The 18,604-nt window shown below is 31.4% G+C and overlaps 1 protein-coding gene across 5 annotated transcripts in view; it reads right to left on the bottom strand.

Annotated features, from left to right (window-relative positions):
- The window catches only part of Tango6 (transport and golgi organization 6), a 111,567-nt gene that overhangs the window by 46,925 nt on the left and 46,038 nt on the right, over positions 1-18,604 (bottom strand). For 3 of the 5 annotated variants that reach the window (XR_013020621.1, XM_076478809.1, XM_076478810.1), the window contains exons 6-7: positions 17,378-17,404; positions 3,225-3,358 (exon numbers count right to left, since the gene is read on the bottom strand). Coding sequence is in view for 4 of the 5 variants with exons in the window: in XM_076478809.1 (XP_076334924.1) it covers positions 3,225-3,358; positions 17,378-17,404 (161 nt within the window). In the remaining variant the exon portion in view is untranslated. The remainder of the gene's footprint in view (positions 1-3,224; positions 3,359-17,377; positions 17,405-18,604) is intronic. The other 2 variants (XM_076478811.1, XM_076478812.1) reach the window with 1 other exon arrangement.

The following is an 18,604-nucleotide window of genomic DNA, read 5'->3' as shown; positions in this document are numbered from 1 at the left end:
AAAAAACTGAATGCTCTGAATCTCTCTCTGCAGACTGTTTCCCCCTGTTGCAGCAGTTTGTTACATCCAATGAAGCTGATTTGACCCATAAACTAAAATCTGTTTTTGAGGAGCACCTAACACATCTCAGTGACTGGTTTGAAAATTACTTTCCAGAAGATATTAAGAAGTTGGCATGGATCCAAGACTCTTTCAAGGCTAAGGCCCCATGTGAATTTCCTCTGCAGAAAATCTTATTGAGCTGTCTTGTGACAAGACTTTGAAAACAAAATTTGGAAGCATGGAACTAACTGAGTTTTGGATATCATTAAAATGTGAATATCTGCTGCTAACTCCTAAGGCTCAGCAAATCCTATTTCCATTTGTGACGTCACATCTTTGTGAGAATCAATGTGGAACAGGAAATGAGAGTGGCAGTGTCCAATATGATTCCAAGGTTTGAGAAGCTTTGCACTGTCCAACAGGCACACACATCCAATTAGCAATTCTCGTTATTTAAAGACCAAATAAAATTATTGTTTTTACAGTCGATTTATGTATATTATTCTTTCAAATAGCTACTAAATTGTTAGAACATAAATAATTCTTAAGTATTAAGTTGTTTGAAACTAACTATTTAATAAACTGAACTGTTAGGTTTTTTCATTTTGCCTAGGGTGCCGTGAACTGAGAATGTTTGGGATATGCTGCCTTGCGGTGATTCTTGTTACACAGATCTAGTTTGATTCACACTGATGAGCTGGTTTATGATGATATTCCTGACCACCTTTAGTGTGCAGTTCAGGTTACGTCTCATTCCATTTGCCACATTTGTCCATACTCCCATGGTTTCCATATCCTTTAGCAGACATATTTGGATCTTTAATGTTATGATTCTGTTTGCCATTTGTAATAATTCTCCATACTCAATGGAATCTATTTCTATGAGCTTCTGTATATTCTGCATAACACCCATTGTTAACCATTTCCAATGTGTCTGGTATTGTGAATAAAATGATTTCAAAACAAGCAATACAAAACAAGATGGAATAACTTAATACAGCCTACTCTTAAATATTAAATCTGTATTTTCATCAATTCATCCACTCAGAACTCTTGTATGTTCTTTAACCTCTGTGTTTATCTTATGCAACTCAAATATTTCTATATCAGCAAATACATCTGATCACAAAACAAGAGGCATAGAAGGTTGGGGAATTTTGTTAAATCTTTCTGCACGTCATGAGGTTTCAGTGCCTTACATTCAAAATTTTATAAAACTACTTTTTATTTATGTTATACCAATTAGTATAGGATAAAATCTTAGCTAATAATCCATTTTAATAGTATAAAATTTTTAAGTTCTTAATTCTACAAAGTAATATTTGAAAAAAACACCTGAATTTCCTTTAGTATAACACATTTTCTCAAGGAGTCCTTTTTCTCTGTTTTACCACCACCACATCAAAAAGTACAAAATTAAATGAACATTTCTCACTATATCATCATCATTGTTTAGACATACCATAATTTTATAGCCTTCAAATTTGTTTGGTTACGGAGTTACTGAATAGAAAATCAAACTCCTCTCACCACATCCCTCTCTTTAGGGTTTGTTAACATTTTTCTTATGCCAAATTCTATATTCTGTATAACCAATAGAAAAAATAGGTTTTCACCTATCAAATGATAATCAAATTACTCTGTTAGTACAAGCTTCATTCCATGGGAGAGATAACTAGTTTGATTGAATTTGAAACAACTCTTGTCACAAAGCTAGAAAAATTGTGATAAATAGGGGAAATTAACTGCTTTTTGCAAATTATTATTTTATACTATTTGGTACTTTATTTAATCAAATAAAAATTATTTAGTGCACTACTATCATTAGTATACCAAAGAAAGGTCAAGTATCATCAACAGTCAACAAAAAGAAAAGACCAGAGTAAGTACTTCGATTTTTGTTTTTCATGTTCATTCTTTATTTCTTATTATAAAATTAACTAAAATGTAGAAATGGGGATCTTTTTTGTTATTTAAGGTTAGATTAGGTAAAGTAAATAATAATATAATAAAAATGTTTCCTGAAGCACACTCGGGAACAGCTTGTAGGCAATGTAATTTAATAGTATAATGCAAGTTTAATGTTCCCCAAGTAATTTTTACAACTTGCAATGGCATGAATAGTAGATAGACATGGTTCAAATATAGCAGTCAAAGGGCAATGAAACAATAATATTTTAGGTATAAATACAAGTATAGTGTTACGAGTTTAAAGTTACTTAGGATAAATAAATGTAGTAGCTATACATGACTGTTTACGTTAATGCAAGTGTTATGATTTAGACAGTTTAAGCACAGTCTAAGTGTTAAATTGAGTTATTTTAGAAGTGACAGTTTATTGCAGGTTTGTTAATGTAACTACGACTGAATCATATGCACCATGTTACTAGAGTCTAAGTTTTTCTCATTGATTTAATTGAGTTTTATTACATCATATTATCTTGTAGTGTGTGGAATGTTCTAGGTTTCTGTTAGGTCATAAGTATGCATCCAAAAAGTTGTTTGAATTAGACATATTTAGTTAGACACACAAAAATATCTAGACTGTGTGATTGTGAGTTTAGCCATAAAGAGTAAATAGTGTTGATTTTAAAAGTGAAATTATTAGTGATGATAAACTTATTGTAATGAATCATGGGTCAAAGACATTTGTTGATTTTCATTCAAAATGTTATTGAACTACTATTTTATGAATTTATATCAATAACTTCAGTATCAAATTATAGATTATAATTCAAATTTAAGTATTATATATCAGTTACTTTCTTAAAAATAAATATTAAAAGAACATGTGTAAATATCGATTTTTCTGAGTCACATGGTACTTTGAATGCATCATTGTTTTTCATGTCAAAATACAAAGTCTAGTTTCATGTGAATTAAGAACTAAAATTACCAACAGTGAAAAGCTAGAATATAAAATAAAAATCCCAAAACTTTTCTATATACTGAGATATGACTTATGTACTAAATCTTCAATATTTTCTTCAGTTACCATTGATCATTTTCACTGTAACCAATTCACAGTTCTTTTTTATTGTATGATTATATCAGTGTTCTTCTGATCCAATAATTCCCTTTTTTGTTTCATTTTATTATTATTGATTACATTTCTAGAAACTTTCCAATTCAATAAACTTACTGGTCTCTTTCTAACCTAAATATTAATTCTATTCTCCTACCTGTTGACCAATATTCTGGTAATAATCTTCAACAGATGTAGCCTGAAGAGGTAAATGAGCAACCAGATTAGCAACTGCTTCACACTTCATCCAATCATAATTGTTTACACTTTCTGCTGAACTGAAGCCTGGATCTGTGCTAGTAAAGAAAATGCTTATTTGTAGGTTTCAATTACATTGGTCTTTCTTAATTTTAGTTTGGTATTGGCATACTTGTAAAGGTAATATTTTCCAACAATGAAAATATATTTTCAATAGATACCTCCTAAACTCAAGTGTTTCCACATAATATTGCTAAGTTTTGCATGCAAATGAGCATCTAGCCACCCTCCACCAGTAGAAATGCAACACCACCTTGAAGAGCATTAGAAGTGGGAATGAAGGGTGAGTGGAGATGAGTATCTATTGAATATATGTTTTTACTTTGGAAAATGTTAACTTCTGATATGATATGAAACCTCTTCTCACATCTAACTAGAATTCTAAATTGAACTTGTGGAGAGACCAGTGCAAAAGTTCACTTAGGTGAGCTCCCTTTGGGAAGTGTCTAAACAGAATCTATGGAGTGCAAAACACAATTTAAAACAGTATAGGGGCACACTCATAGGAGACAACACCTCTTCAGTACTGGAGAGCACTTTTTGTCCAGAAAGGAAGGCATATGTCACAAAGACATGCAGAAGATACAAGCACTGTCCAAACCTGCATCAGGCTTTCAGAGGTGTTATATGTGTAGTACAGCTAGGGTGCATAATTCATACATAGTGAATCAATTCTTGTTCAAAATCAGGCAGCATTGGGAACTCAGCTTCTAGACTACAGTAAGAAGAGGATCCCCACCATTTTCACTTCAAGCCCAGTGAGGTAAAATGGGAAAGTAACATCTGTCCAGCAACTGAGTAAGGACTTATATTGGCTTGTCTAGCAACAATCCAACACTAATCCACCTGGAAATTTAACTTCATAGCAGCAATGTGATTGAAGAGAGCAGGTCAGAGGTGTAAACTGTGCTACAAGGAGAGAAAACCATCACCCTAACCTCTACTGACTGGAATTAATCACATGCTCAAGAGGCATCCAATATGACCCATCATTCTAGAGGTTAGGAACTGGTGAATTCATGTTCCACTAGAATTAAGAAAAGGGTATAAAAGTGCATTGGAAAGTCCAGAGGAGCATATCACTATAAGACTGTTCAAAGGGTGATCACAAACACCCTTTTTTAAAAACAGGTTTTGAACTAGAGTTGGAAGGAGGAAATAAATCCTCTACCTGCTTTACTCATGGGCTATGCATGAGTGAGTATGATTTGGATCAAGCATTTTTTAGGGGAAAAATGAGCACCTTGTGCCCTATACCATGTAAAATTTGGTTAAGAACATTCTGGTAGGTAGCACTTCCAACTAAACTGATCCCGTAAGGAACTAGAGGGCTCTGTAAAGAACAGTATAAGAATAAAAAGAGAGACTTATCCATTCAAAGATGTTATGGTGTGTGAAGAATAGTGACTGAAGGCAATCTACAACCCAATGAGGAAGAAATGGCTAGATGATGGAGATAGTGTACAACAAGAAGTGTGCAACCAGTGAGTGAGCAGGGTAATGAATCTGATGGGTGGATAACTTGGAAATGCTAATATTTCTCCAACCAAAGAAAAATTTGTTAAACAGTTAAGTTGTTGGACTCATCTAGTAAGAGAAACAGGAGAAAAATCATGGGTGGATGAAGTATTCCACAGAAAAAAAGAGATGGAAGAAGGATGGGAACAGGAAATAAAGAGGAAGAGGTGAAAAACAAGGAGTAAAGCCACCAAAAACCAATGCTGGAGAAATGAGTCAGCTAAAAGTCCTTGAGATAAGAGGAAGAAAAATGTACTTGGGCAAAAATGATGCCTCTCTCAAACTATTCTCAGTAACAGAGTAACCAAGTGAGAAGGAACAAAATTGAGAATAAAAAAAGATGCCAAAATAGAAAAAGAAAGAAAATATGTGCCTGTCAAAAACTCTTTGCTTCCAAAAGAAGATGGATAGAGAACAGATAACTTAAAAGGGTAAGGAAAAAGTTTAAAAACTGTGGAAAAGAACCACAAGTCTGAAGAAGAGATTCCAGAATTTGGAAGTTAAAGAAAAGGAGTTCAGATCAACTGTAAGACAAGACATGTGTGCAACCAGTGGAGAAAGATAAGGCATACAAGCACTAGACAAAAGTAAAGAATAATAAGAAACAGGAGAGAGTGAAAGAAGGTAACATTCCAAAGAAATGTCAAGTAAAGATGCACTGGAAGAATTGTTTGGAATTTTAGTAGATGGGAAAAAACGGCCTAAAACCCATGCTATCACAGATGAGGATTATAGGAAGAGAGAAGTTCATAGAAAGGCCTGAAAAAAAGCCCAGATCTTGTGCAAAACTACACCACTTGCTGCACAATACCCTTGACAATGTAACCCCCAATACTAAAGTCCAGCTGTTCAACACTAGGCAGCATGGGAACAGCCCATTCTCTGTAATTCATGCTGTGAAAAATAAGAATTGCAAAGTCTACAAAGGCAGAATTATTTGAATATTAAAACAAACAATATTTCCACAAGAGCTGGTTTTGTGGATTCTTCAATTAAATGTTGATAAATCTTGCACAAGTGAAAAAAAAAGACATCTTAACACATGACAGCCAGAGAAGTCAGATGTGCTTACTTCTATTAGCAGTGACTCACTTCTATTAGCATAGGATTTTAGTATGCTTATTTGCATACAATAATGTAGCACTATCACTTGGAAATGCAAGATTAGTTGGAAACCTCTAGGCTAATGACAACTGAAAAAATTTGCATACAGAAAACAGCAGTGAATCAGGAAAGCCAGATGTGATCAGAAATTGCATATCATTTCTGAAATTCTAACTTTACAAATAAATATGTTTCAAATAAATCTGTACAGCTAGAGCATTTACAAAATATTTTTCTTCCTGAGTTTGGTTTGTTTCAGAAAGTTGCATAAATCTACACAAAGACTATGTACACAACTTGTTCCAAACTTTAAACTGAAAGTTAGTCAACAGTACTTACTACGTACTGTTGGCTTACTGTATTTAAATAATGTGATTTAACTTTCACTTTTACAATACAGCTACAGCCACAAAATACAGAGTTCCACTGTTTGTTTGTTTTTTTCGGCAGTGCAATACAACATCAACTCTTATCCTTGAACTACTTCTTTATTCTGTAAGCCAAATTTTTTATTTAACACCATAGCTCTCTTCTTAAACTGTAACATGAGCTAACAATGTAAGTAAACAAAACAATGTTATACAGAAATTAAAACTAGCTTGGAATTTGGTGACATGTTAATTTTTTGTGTAATGTTTTGGAAATAACATGCTTATATTTCTATAAATATCCACTGTAAATTATGTTGCTGCAAAACTAATTTTACACCTTGCACAATAATACACGACAAAAACTTAGAATGAAAGGATAATGGAAAAAAAAAACATTATTAAAAGTTTATCCATTTAAGCTATCTTTAAAATTTATTGTTTAAAAATGGGTTTCTTGTCATCAAATAATAATAATAAATGCTCAACTTTGGCATATAATTATCATGAGGAAAACCACAGCATAAACAGATCACAAACTATAATTTGCCAAAACATCTTAGGGTTTTTTAATTAACTTAAATAAAATTTCAGAAGCTATGAAAAATATGATACATCACCTTCCTAGTTTTCTTTTAAATCTGGTATACTATGGACAAGGTTATGCAAATAAAATCAAGTTTACATACATAAAAATATTAAAAATAATATATCTAAGCTCTGTACAAAAGCTGAAAAAAATGTATGAACATGAAGCAATGAACATATTATAGTTTGTGAATAAGGCTATTAAAAATATTACTAAGAATACTTCATGTGAATAAGACTATTAAAAATATTACTAAGAATGCTTCATTCTTTGTAAAATACTTAAAATTCTTAATAAAATCAGCTACAAATTACTGTTACCACATGCATTCCTCTTTAACAATCACTATAAAATTTTAACCTTCAGATATTTCTTGTGAAGTAATGGTATTATCCTTTTAAACAGTTCCTCTGTTATGCTTAGATGGCACATTGGATCAGTTACTGTGTATGTATGCATATATAATAAATAGCTTCAATACTATTAAGTACAATAATCACTGAGAAGTGATTAAAATTAGCACAAAAACACTAATGAACTAAACATAAAATACATATTGAAAACTTTTTTAACAGTTTCCATTGTCAGTTCAAGATGTCACCTTAAAATGACTCTGAAATGCAAGGGGGATAGCATATCTACCAGACAAATTTCAAAAGCTGATGTTAAACTAGTCAGCAAACATGGAAAATCAATTAAGGATATGGAGTTGAATCCTTACATCCACAATGTCTCACCTCCACCTCCTCTTCACTTCATGCAGCTAATTGTGGTAGGGCATTTACCCTTAAAAGTTCTTATAGTCCCTAAAGCAGAAATGAAACTATCCTAAAATTTCCTCAGTATAAAACTCCCAACCATCAGCCTTACCAAAGAAATAAAACTAAATGATCTTAAATATAACTATAACCCTACTTTAATAGTTCTTGCATAGTTCATATATTCCAAACATCATTCCTTTCCTTTGAAAAATTTTGAAGTATTACCAAAGATAAGCCCAGGTGTTTATGGTGCAAAGTCTCTCAATGAAAGAAAATGTTGAAGGTGGTTTCAGAAGTTCAGATCAGGTAATTACAGCTTAAGTGATGCGCCACATTTAGGTAGTCCTGTTGAGTTTAATGATGGGCTTGCTGCTGGCTCCACTTGATGAAGATTGTGCTGTAAGAGTTGAAAAACTAGCACTGAGGCTTAATTCAACCCATTCAACAGTTCACTGTCATCTTCAACAGCTTGGAAAGATGTCAAAACTTGGAAAATGAGTTCTCCATGATTTGACAGAAGCTAACTGTAGATCAAGAGTAGACTTTTGCACTTCTCTGCACTCTCGTGAATGTAACTCATTTTTTGGACAGGTTAGTGGCTGGAGATAATAAATGGATATATTATAAAAATTTTAAGTGCTGCAGACAATGGCTCAGTGCAGGTAAACTGGCTAAAGCACAGCCCAAAATTGTCAAGCATTTTGTGGAATATTGTTGGTGTGACCCACTTTGAGTTGCACTCAATGTAATGATTACATCAGACTTCTATTGTCAACAGTTAGAGCACTTGAACGTTGCACTGAAAGAAAAGAGACTTGCTTTGATCAATCGTAAAGGTGTTGTTTTACTCCAGGATAATGTAAGGCCCCATACAGCCAGGATCACATCTGTAAAAATTGTGGAGCCAGACTGGGAAAACATCCACATCCTCCAGATCTTGCCCCATCTGATTATCATCTACTCTGAAGTTTGCAGAACTATCTTGATGGAAAAGAGCTTGGACCACATGAAAATGTCAAAACTACCCTCTCTACATTCTTTTCTCCAAACCCCAATAATTTTATAAAAGTGGCATTCAGAAGCTTGTGAATCCTTGGCAGGAAGTAATTAATAATAATGGAACATACATAACTGACTAAATAACATTAAAAGCATTTGAAATCCTTTCTCTTTTCCTAAACCTAAAATCAGACATTACTTAAGAGATAACCTGATATATTAGCTGGCTGAATTTCATAAGATTAATTCAATGGAAAACAAGAAAGCTTTATGAAATGGATGGTTTACATTTAAACAGGATAGGGGACTATAATCTAGACTGTAAGGGCAGTTTTAAACTAGGACAAAATAGTGGTAAGTGGTAAGTTATAAAACTAGAAAAAATAAAACACATCAACCATTTTCATACCAGAGATGAGACCACTGCCTAACTAAACTGTTATGGACAACTAAAAAAAACATACAGTGAAAACCATTACAACACATACATGAATATTCTATTAGATTTTGTTTGTTTTTCATAAAATTCAAAAGGCCAACAAAGTAGCTGTAATGGACCAGTACTGGTGGTTGAAAAACACTGCTTTAGAGCATTGATTGGAAAAATATGGTTTGGATGTAAGTAAATTAGAATGGTTACATGTATAACATTTTGATGGTAAAAATTTCTTTGATATACAGTTATAGATTGATTATGGACAGAGTACTAAAAAAAAGAGGTAAACAAGTTTCTTCATGTATGAAATGAAAGGTTGCATCCTGTTCAAACTGAGGATATCAGAGCTAATAATTGTTTCACTTATGTTAGTGAATATAAAAGAAAATAGCTTTTAATTGAAATCTATTAGAGATCATCAGATGAAAATGGTATTCTTTACTGCACATGACAAAGTTTTAAGTCTTATATCCAAATTTTTATTAAACTACTTTTTATGTTATAACAATTAGTATAGCATAATATCTTAGCTAATAATCCATTTTAACAGTATATAAGTTTCAAGTTCTTATTTCTACAAGGCAACATTTTAAAAAATCCAGAATTTCCCTTAGTGTGACACATTTTCTTTAGACCACTTTGCTATTATCCACCATTCCAACAAAAAGTATGAAACCAAACATAAATTACTCATTATAAAGTTTTCACTGCTCAGACAAACCTTAACTTTTATAGCCTTCAATTTTTTTGGTTACAGAGCTTTCAAAAGAAAATCGGACCCATCTTGCCACATCCACCTATTACATCCTCTCTTTCAGGATTTGTTAACAGTTCTCTCTTATATCTAATTATATGTTACCTGTAACCAGTAGAAGGTCAATATTTTCATTTATAAGACGACATACTTTATTACTTTATATTTTGAATAGGTAAGTGCCAATTTCACTTGTAATACAACTTCAGTTCCCATGGGAATCACAATGGCTAGCTTGGACAAATTTGTATGGCTCTTGTTACACAGTTAAAAAGCCAGAAAAATTGTGATTGTTAGAGGAAATTGTCTGCTTTTGGCATGCTATTATTCTATTTTCTTTGGTGAATTATTCAGCTAAATATAACTTATTTCATGCATTACTACCATTAGTATAAAAAAGTAGGCTTAAATGTCCTTGATAATTGAAAGCAGAAAAAAGAAGATTGGGCAAGTACTTTATTTCTATTTTTTTCATGCTTATTCTTTATTATTATAAAAATAAAAAGATTAGTTAAAATTAGATAAATAAATCATAAAAAATATTCCATGAAACATATATGCAAGGAGCTTGTAGTAAAATTCATGGGTGATGTAATTTGATAATGAGATGCAAGCTGCATATGCATCAACTAACTTACAAGTTATATTGCCATGAACAGTAGTTAGACAGTTCAATGTGCAAAAAAATGGCAATAAACAATAAAAAATAATTCTAAACAGATGTATACTGTTAGAAGCTCAGAACTACTTAGGATAAATTAATGTAGTTTTATGTTATAATTTGAAGTGATTCAAGAAAGATATAAAAAGAGTAATTTAGATTAATTTGTTTCTGGTGGTTACAAAGTCAGTCAAATTGATCAATCCTGTTTTGAGATAGGTTAGTGAAATTAACAGATAAAATATAAAGTTTAAAAAAAAAACATGAAATATAGTAAGAACATTTTATGAATTATATAAAGGAATTTTGAAACTTTTGAGATGCAAAGTATGTTCAATCTTAACGTGAAAATTACTTTGCAAAAGGACTTATCCAACACATAATATATTCATGGACAAATCTTTATTTTAGTTTATTAAAAACACTTCACTAAAAATATTATTCTTTGTATATGAAGGACTTATAACATTAATTGAAAGACTGCAAAGTTTTGTAAAGATATACACATTATATTGAAAGTTAAAAGTATTAAATGAGGTACAAATTAGAAAAGGTCATATGGTCAGTCAAATTGACCAGCCCAATATTGAGAGAGTTAATTCTACAGCAAGATCAAGAATTTACCTCTAAATGATATTATGTTGGAAGATTTAAAATTCAGACATAGATAAGAAATGTTTATCTCAAATTATGAGGCATAGGTTTATAGGAACTATCTAGAAACAATAATGTTTTAGATTTGTTGTTAACTTCTAACACAAAAATGGTTGACACGGTACAGATGGGAGTAACTGGGTACAAGTGGTAATTTTTTTCAATTAATTTTGATGTTTTTCAATTTACAGAGAAAAGAAATAATTAAATTTTGGTTTCAAATTTCAAAAAGCAAACTTTGAAAAGATGAGACAAAGTACCTTCTATGAATTGAGTAACTCAGTTGACAGGAAAAGCTAATGAAATGTGTAAAAACATTTTAAAGTAAATTTTTATGCATTCAAGATAGGTGCATTCCTTATAGACAACAAAAAAGTTCAGTCATAAAAAGTATAAAAGATAAAATAAAAGAAAAGGATTGTAAATTTACAAAGTCTAAACTGAATGCAATGATGGGATATTTTAAAGGTTATAAGAGCTTAAGAGAAATGGTCAAATGAGATATTAGAATATCAAAAATGAATAAAAGGTTGGATGAAAATGTTAACTTTCATTAATAAGGATTTCTTTAAACAGATTAAGGGTATACAAAATGTTATGAAGGGAGTACCTCTTTTGAAGAATAATACAGGAAAAATAATATTTGATAATCATGGGTTGGTTGGGTTATTAAATTCTAATTGTTTCAATTTTTCTGATGAAGATTTTGCTAAACTTTCTCTTCCTCAACTGTTGCTAGATTGACCAAGATGATCACATTAATTCTGAGCTTGTGAGGAAAACTGGGAAGTTCAAAGCTCCTGTTTCAGATAATATTTAGCCAATGGCTTTGATAGGGTTAAAGACTGGATGTTTGAGCAAGTAGCTAACACATTTTCAAAGTTCTTGAAATGTGAGCAGACACTATTAGGGACTTGTAAGTCTTACACCAGTGGTAGGAAAAATCTCTGAAAGTCTGATGAAAGAAGTTCAGTAACATCATTTATCAAAGTTTAAAATTATATTAGTTAGTCAGCATGGTTTCACTGGGGGAAAATCTTGTCCTGCTAACTTTTTGATATTCTGCTTATATAGATTAGGGTATGGATGTGGATTTGGTACATTTGAATTTTCAGAAATCATAGAAGGGTTGTCAAAAGGTTATCTCTGTATGTGTGGGGGATAGGTTGACTCACAGGACAGAAAACTGGTTTGATGAAAGAAAGCATAAAATTATTACAAAAGGAGTTCAGCCAAACTGGATTAGCATCAATAGTGGGATACCACAAGACTCATTGTTAAGACCTTTTCTCTTTCTAAGTTGCATTACTATACATACGAAATAATGGACAATATACTATTTAAATTTGCTAAAGATGTTTGCTGGATTGTTTGGTGAGTAAATGGCAGATGGTTTTTCATAAAAATATATACAAATGAAATGTCACAAAGAGTCATGAATATAATTTTGATGGGAATCACCTTAAATATGTTATGGAGGAAATATAACTTGGTGTCTTGATTGATTGGTTTCTTAAGCCATACAAGTAACATATTGTTGCAGGGCAAGTGAGTAAGATTTTAGGTTGTATCTACAGACATTTTGAATAGTCTAAAGAGGTTATAATGCCATTGCTAAAGGTGTTGGTCAGGCTGCATTTGGAGTACTGTGTTCAGTTTTGTGTTTCTTACTTTATAAAGGGCAGTGAAATGTTGGATAGGGCTTAAAGGAGTGCTACTAGGATGTTACCTGGATTAGAAAGGTTGTCATATGATGACAGCTTTAGATCTTTGAACTGTTTTCTCTTGAAAAAAAAAAAGTTAGAGGGGATTAGGTTGAGGTATTTAACATTGTTAATGGAACTGATAGTGTTAATGCATCATCCTTCTTTGCACTTAATGGTGAGTTAGGTAAAACTAGAGAACACAAATATAAACTTTGGTAGGGATGGGATTATTTCCAGTTAAGATAGCTTTATTTTACTAAGAGGTTGGTTAGCTTTTGAACAGAATTGCCTTCTGATTTTGTATATGCTGTTAATTTAAAGAGGTTTAAGGAAATGTTTGAAAAATATTCAAATGATAAGGGTTGGCTTTCAGTGTTTTATTTTTAGAGTTTAGTATAATGGATGAAATGGCCTAGGTTGACCACCAGGTCTCTTTCTGTCCTACATTACAAGTATATAAGAAATTGGATCAAATGAAAGAATTTAGCACTGCACTCAGTATGTAACATCCTTGTTCTCATCTCCCTTTAATTAATATCTAGAAATATGGAAGTCAGGAAGTGTATATTTACCTATAAACAATCACATTCTCAAGTATGGTCATATATGGTGGCATAACAAGTCATTAGTGTCAGGTTGCAATGCATTGTTCTGCAAGTGTTGCAGACAATTCTCAATGAAGTAAATCAGCGATAGCTAAAGACTAGACATTATCCTGAGACTAAGGTCCTCTACATCCATCCAATAAGGCTGGCAAAGAGAAGTAGACACAAGTAGACAAGAAGTTTCAGATGAATGGAATAGTGGGCAGCAGTATTTTAAGATGTACAAGACCATCCTAGTAAATATGATGAATTAATTATGTAAACTAATTTGCTAAATTAGATAGAGCAACATCTGAACAGCCTAATTCATTATTAGGTATAAAAACCTTTTCCAGGACCTTTTGAATAATTCAATACATACTGGATAACAACTAGACTCTGATAAGACAAACATTCTTTTGAACAATACTCATGATAAATCAAAAAACAAACACATGAAAAACAGTGGTTACTTTGTCTTGCAGGAAGAAATGACCAATGTACATATATGAGGTTTTCCAATGAAAGAACATATCAAAAGCATCAGACAGATTGCCCACTCTATGGGGAAAAGACAATGGTCTCATAAAAACAGTAAACATGACAGGTATAAAGATAAACATGTTGAAAATGAAGCCAAAGAAGAAAAGAAAGCATAGCAAAACAAAGGTTACAAAAAGAATTACTGCACTGGTTATTAGTGTAAATTACGACAGTAGAATGATTTGTGTTAACAAAGACAGAAAGGTGGTAAGGTTCTAAGATGTTGATGTGAGTCGGTGAATCAAGTACTTAATTGGTGATAATCCCAGGAGTTTTGCTGACATTATGAGGTAGAAAAGTTTCTTTATTAATCTTACCAGAAGCCTTTTTAGCTTTATGCTGTTCTATAGATTTTCCATCTTTTGCTTTTCTTAGCAAAACTATATGGTACTTTTATTTATGCCAGTATTCTCATTTCTTTATAATGTTGATAAAAACTTTCCATGGTTGCTACTACTTTCACCTTTCTCATCCTCCCAGTAGAGTTGTACTGGATTTGAGAAAAGAACTATAAATATGTCAGCTTTCTCATTTAGATTTACTCCTGCAAGACCTAACACATAAATCCAGGTAATAGTCTTACCATGCAGTTGCTTTACTTTCTATCATCCATTTGAGATTTGATCATTTTGAATTTTATGTAGTACTGAATATGAATCACTGAAAAATTTTATGTTAGAGGCACTGTCTATTTGCAGTTAATGACTTTCGACAATCCACAGAACTTGCTTAACACTTTTCTTATTGGCATCTCTTTCTGTGCATAAGGATTCAGTGAGTTGCATTCGAGATTTAATCAATCTATTTTCTTATTATTGTATACAAATAAACATCACATAAAAACATAGCTAACAATTCAAATTTTAACAAAGGTTCTAAGTTCCTAATTTTACAAGGCAATATCACAAAAAATACTGAATTTCTTCTAGTATAAATGTTGTTACATTTTCTCTCCAGTTATTTTCTGTTCTCTAGCCTATTTATCACTCCTCCAAAAAATATAAAATTTAACATAACTTACTTAGTACAATGCTATTATCTCTCAGCTCAAGCAAAACATTATTTTTATAACTTTCAACTTATTTGAATACAGAGCCATTAAATAGAAAATCAGACCCCTTTTGCCATGTCAATTTGTCAAATTCTTTCATTCATAACTTGCTAACAGTTCTCTTTGATATTTAATACTATATTACTTATAACCAATAAAAAAACCAAGATTTTAATACATGAAATAATGTGCTATATTATGTTGGTTTCCATACAGACAATTTTTTGCATCACTTCCAGTTCAACTTTTATTCCCACAGAAAACAAGTCAACAAGCTTAGTTGAATTTTTGATGGCTCTTGTCATATAGTTTGAAAACAAGAAATATTGGGATAGTTATGGGACATTTATCTGCTTTTTGTATGTTACTATACTGTGTTTTTTTATGCCTTATTTAATTAAATAAAAGATTATTTAGTAAAACAATACTATTAATATAAAAAAGTAGGTTTAAGTTTCATTGATAATCGACAGCAACAAAGAAAAACCTAGATAAGTACTTTATTTCTTGTCTTTGATGAGTATTCTTTACCTATTACCAAAAAAGTGACTAAAATGTAAAAATTAGGAGTTTTTATGCAAGATAAGGTTAGATGAGGTAAAACAAAGAATAGCAATTTTTCCTGAGTTACACTCATAAACAACATCAACTAATTCTAAAAAAAAAAAATGTAACTTAGATCTATCTCAAATTTTTTTGAGATTAAGAGGATGATGAAATCAACAAATTAATAGAGTTATGAAAGAGAAAAGAACAGGTAAAATATAATGTTTTACAGAAAAAATGTTTGAAATATATTTAGGAGATTTTACAGATTATGCAAATGAAATGTGAGATTTTTTAGATGAAATATTTTTAATCTTAACATGAAAATTTGAAATTTGAGTAAAAATCTCATTTTTTTAATTTAGAAATTACTTAATTATTACTGAAGATATTATTCATGAAGATACACAAAACACATAAGAAGTTTTAGTTTGGAAATGTTAAAGGTCAATTTGGAATCATGAACTTGACAGATTCAACGTAGGCTGTAGTGAGAGATTTAATGGCTTCCACCTCTATCAGCATCATGCAGATTGCTGTTGCTCTGCAAGATTATAATAATCAATCACCTTTTTTACTATCTTTGATGATAGATGACTGTCCACCAGTCTTTAAAAAGGTACTAAAAGATATTCTGTGCTTCATTCTCTGAAATCTCCAATTTCCACAGATTCCAGACACACATTATGTTTATTCCACAGAGCTAGTATTGCTAAACTACCTCAGTAGTGGTTCTGCTGTGTTTGTCCATCCACAACTATCACCTGAAGTACATTTTAAGCAATTCCCTGCTTAGTTGCTGCCTGTGTATTTCCAGTTGAAAAAAGGCATTGACATTAATGAAATGCATGGTTTTTACACTATAAGACCCTAATGAAGAATTCTGCTTTTGGTGTTATGTAATTCTGCTCCTAGATGGGAGATGTAATAAAGTTTTGATGGAGGTAGTAGAGATACACCACATCTTAGTTTTAAACATATGTTTAGTATCGTTTTGACCTTATCTAGTTATTCATACTGATTATTTGTATTACATAATCCATAATGAAGCAAAGAAAACTTCACTTTTACTTCCTGCTATAATTTTTAGTGCATTAATGTCTTTGGTAGCTATGTTATCACAGTGTTAACGTGGCTGGTGAAGATGAGCTGTCAACTAAAAGATAACTTTGAGTACTTTTTCCAAAGGGATAGCAGTTCACATAAAGGATATGTATGATTGTACTCCATCAGCATATCTATTTTTGAGTAAAAAGAACATGGCTGTGGCTTTGACAGACACTTCATGTGAGACACCAACAAATATTACATTGTTGACACTCTCTATGTATAGTTCAGTGATTAAACTGCTGTTATCACAAAAATGGTCCTTCATTAACTTGGGTTAGGGTTTAATTAAAACATCTGTCTATACTTCAGGAATTCTTTCTACCTGTTATCTAACTAGGTTAGTATTTCAGCACCAACTTTAACTGGATGGCTTCTTAAAGATGTAAATTCTTACATCTGAACTCTTTTAATGTACAAATAGTCCTGTGTATCTTATCTAAGCTAAAAATGGCTTCCATATCTGCATGAATTTCTAGCTCAGATTACTTTATTGAATTATGTATAACAAGTTATCCACAAGCATACTAGTTAAAAATTTTAATTATTTTTTTCTTTAACTTACCTAATATAACATTATCAGATTAATAAATTTATAATTTTTACACATTAGTTATTTTACTAATAATACATAAAAAATACAAACAGAAGACAAGAAACAGAGTACTTACTTGGATCTTCTAGTTTTTTGTTGTCAGCTGTTGATGAAATGATCTTACATTTTATACTAATGGCACTACTTCAATAAATAACTTTTATTTAATTTTAAATGAATCTAAAAACACACAATAACAACATGTAAAAAAGGTAATGCCCCATAACTATCACAATCTTTCAGGTTTTCTAACTATGCTACAAGATATTCTAAAACTTAGTTAAGCTTGTTGATGAGATTCATATAGGAATAAAGTTTGAACTGAAAGCAATATTCACAATTCTCTGTACAAAAAATAAGTTTTACATAATAGTGTTAATAACAAGTAACAATACTGTAATGGTTAAATGTAAATTTTACTCTTTTTAGTATTGAAATTAATGCCTGATCAGAATCCTTGGCAAAATTAATATGATTGATTTTCAATGGATATTCCTGAACTATAGAAAAATTATTGGGTTTTCGGAATGCTCCTGACTTTAGCCTAGAAACATATAAAGTGCTGAAACTTCCTGGAATGTAGATTGGAGGTCAGTGAAATTACTAGAATCAAACTTATAAGAGAGGATGTGATGACATTTATGTGCAGAAGTTTTAACGGTCTAGAAATTTCTAGAGTTCTATGTATATAAATGCTGCCAAGGAAGGTGTGAAGTTAGTACCTTCTGCAGATATCAAACCAAATGCTGAAAATCATCCATCTTGAGCATTTAGAAAACTTGGAATTGGGTGTGGCAGTTAGAAAAAAGCTGGAATTTGTTATGATGAAGTTGGACTTGTAAAGAAATACTGTATTAAAAAAATCTAGATTCTGACGAAGTCAATTAATTTTTAGCATTTTTGTGATTGTGTTGATATTCCTTTATAATTGTGTAAATATTCTTGATGTAAAATTATTTTTGTGATTAATAAATTTGTGAATAATTATTATACTATACTGGCTCTGTCTTGTTTGTTTATTTCATGATTGGTAATTTCTACCATAACAAAATGTAGTATAATACATTATTGATAGATCAAACCCTTGACTTTCTATTGGTTATAAATAATATAGTATTAGACATCAGAGAGAACTATTGGCAATTTCTGAAAGAAAGAATGTGACAGTTGAGTGTGGTAAAATGAGGTTGATTTTCTATGTAATGGCTCCATAACCAACTGAGATTGAAAGATATAAAAATAATGAGTAATTTAGGTTAAATTTTATATTTTTCAGAGAGTGGTAAATAAGTTAGAGAAAAAG

Source organism: Tachypleus tridentatus, chromosome 13, assembly GCF_004210375.1.
Source record: "Tachypleus tridentatus isolate NWPU-2018 chromosome 13, ASM421037v1, whole genome shotgun sequence".
Lineage (NCBI taxonomy): Eukaryota > Metazoa > Arthropoda > Merostomata > Xiphosura > Limulidae > Tachypleus > Tachypleus tridentatus.
This window is presented reverse-complemented; position numbering and strand designations above follow the sequence as displayed.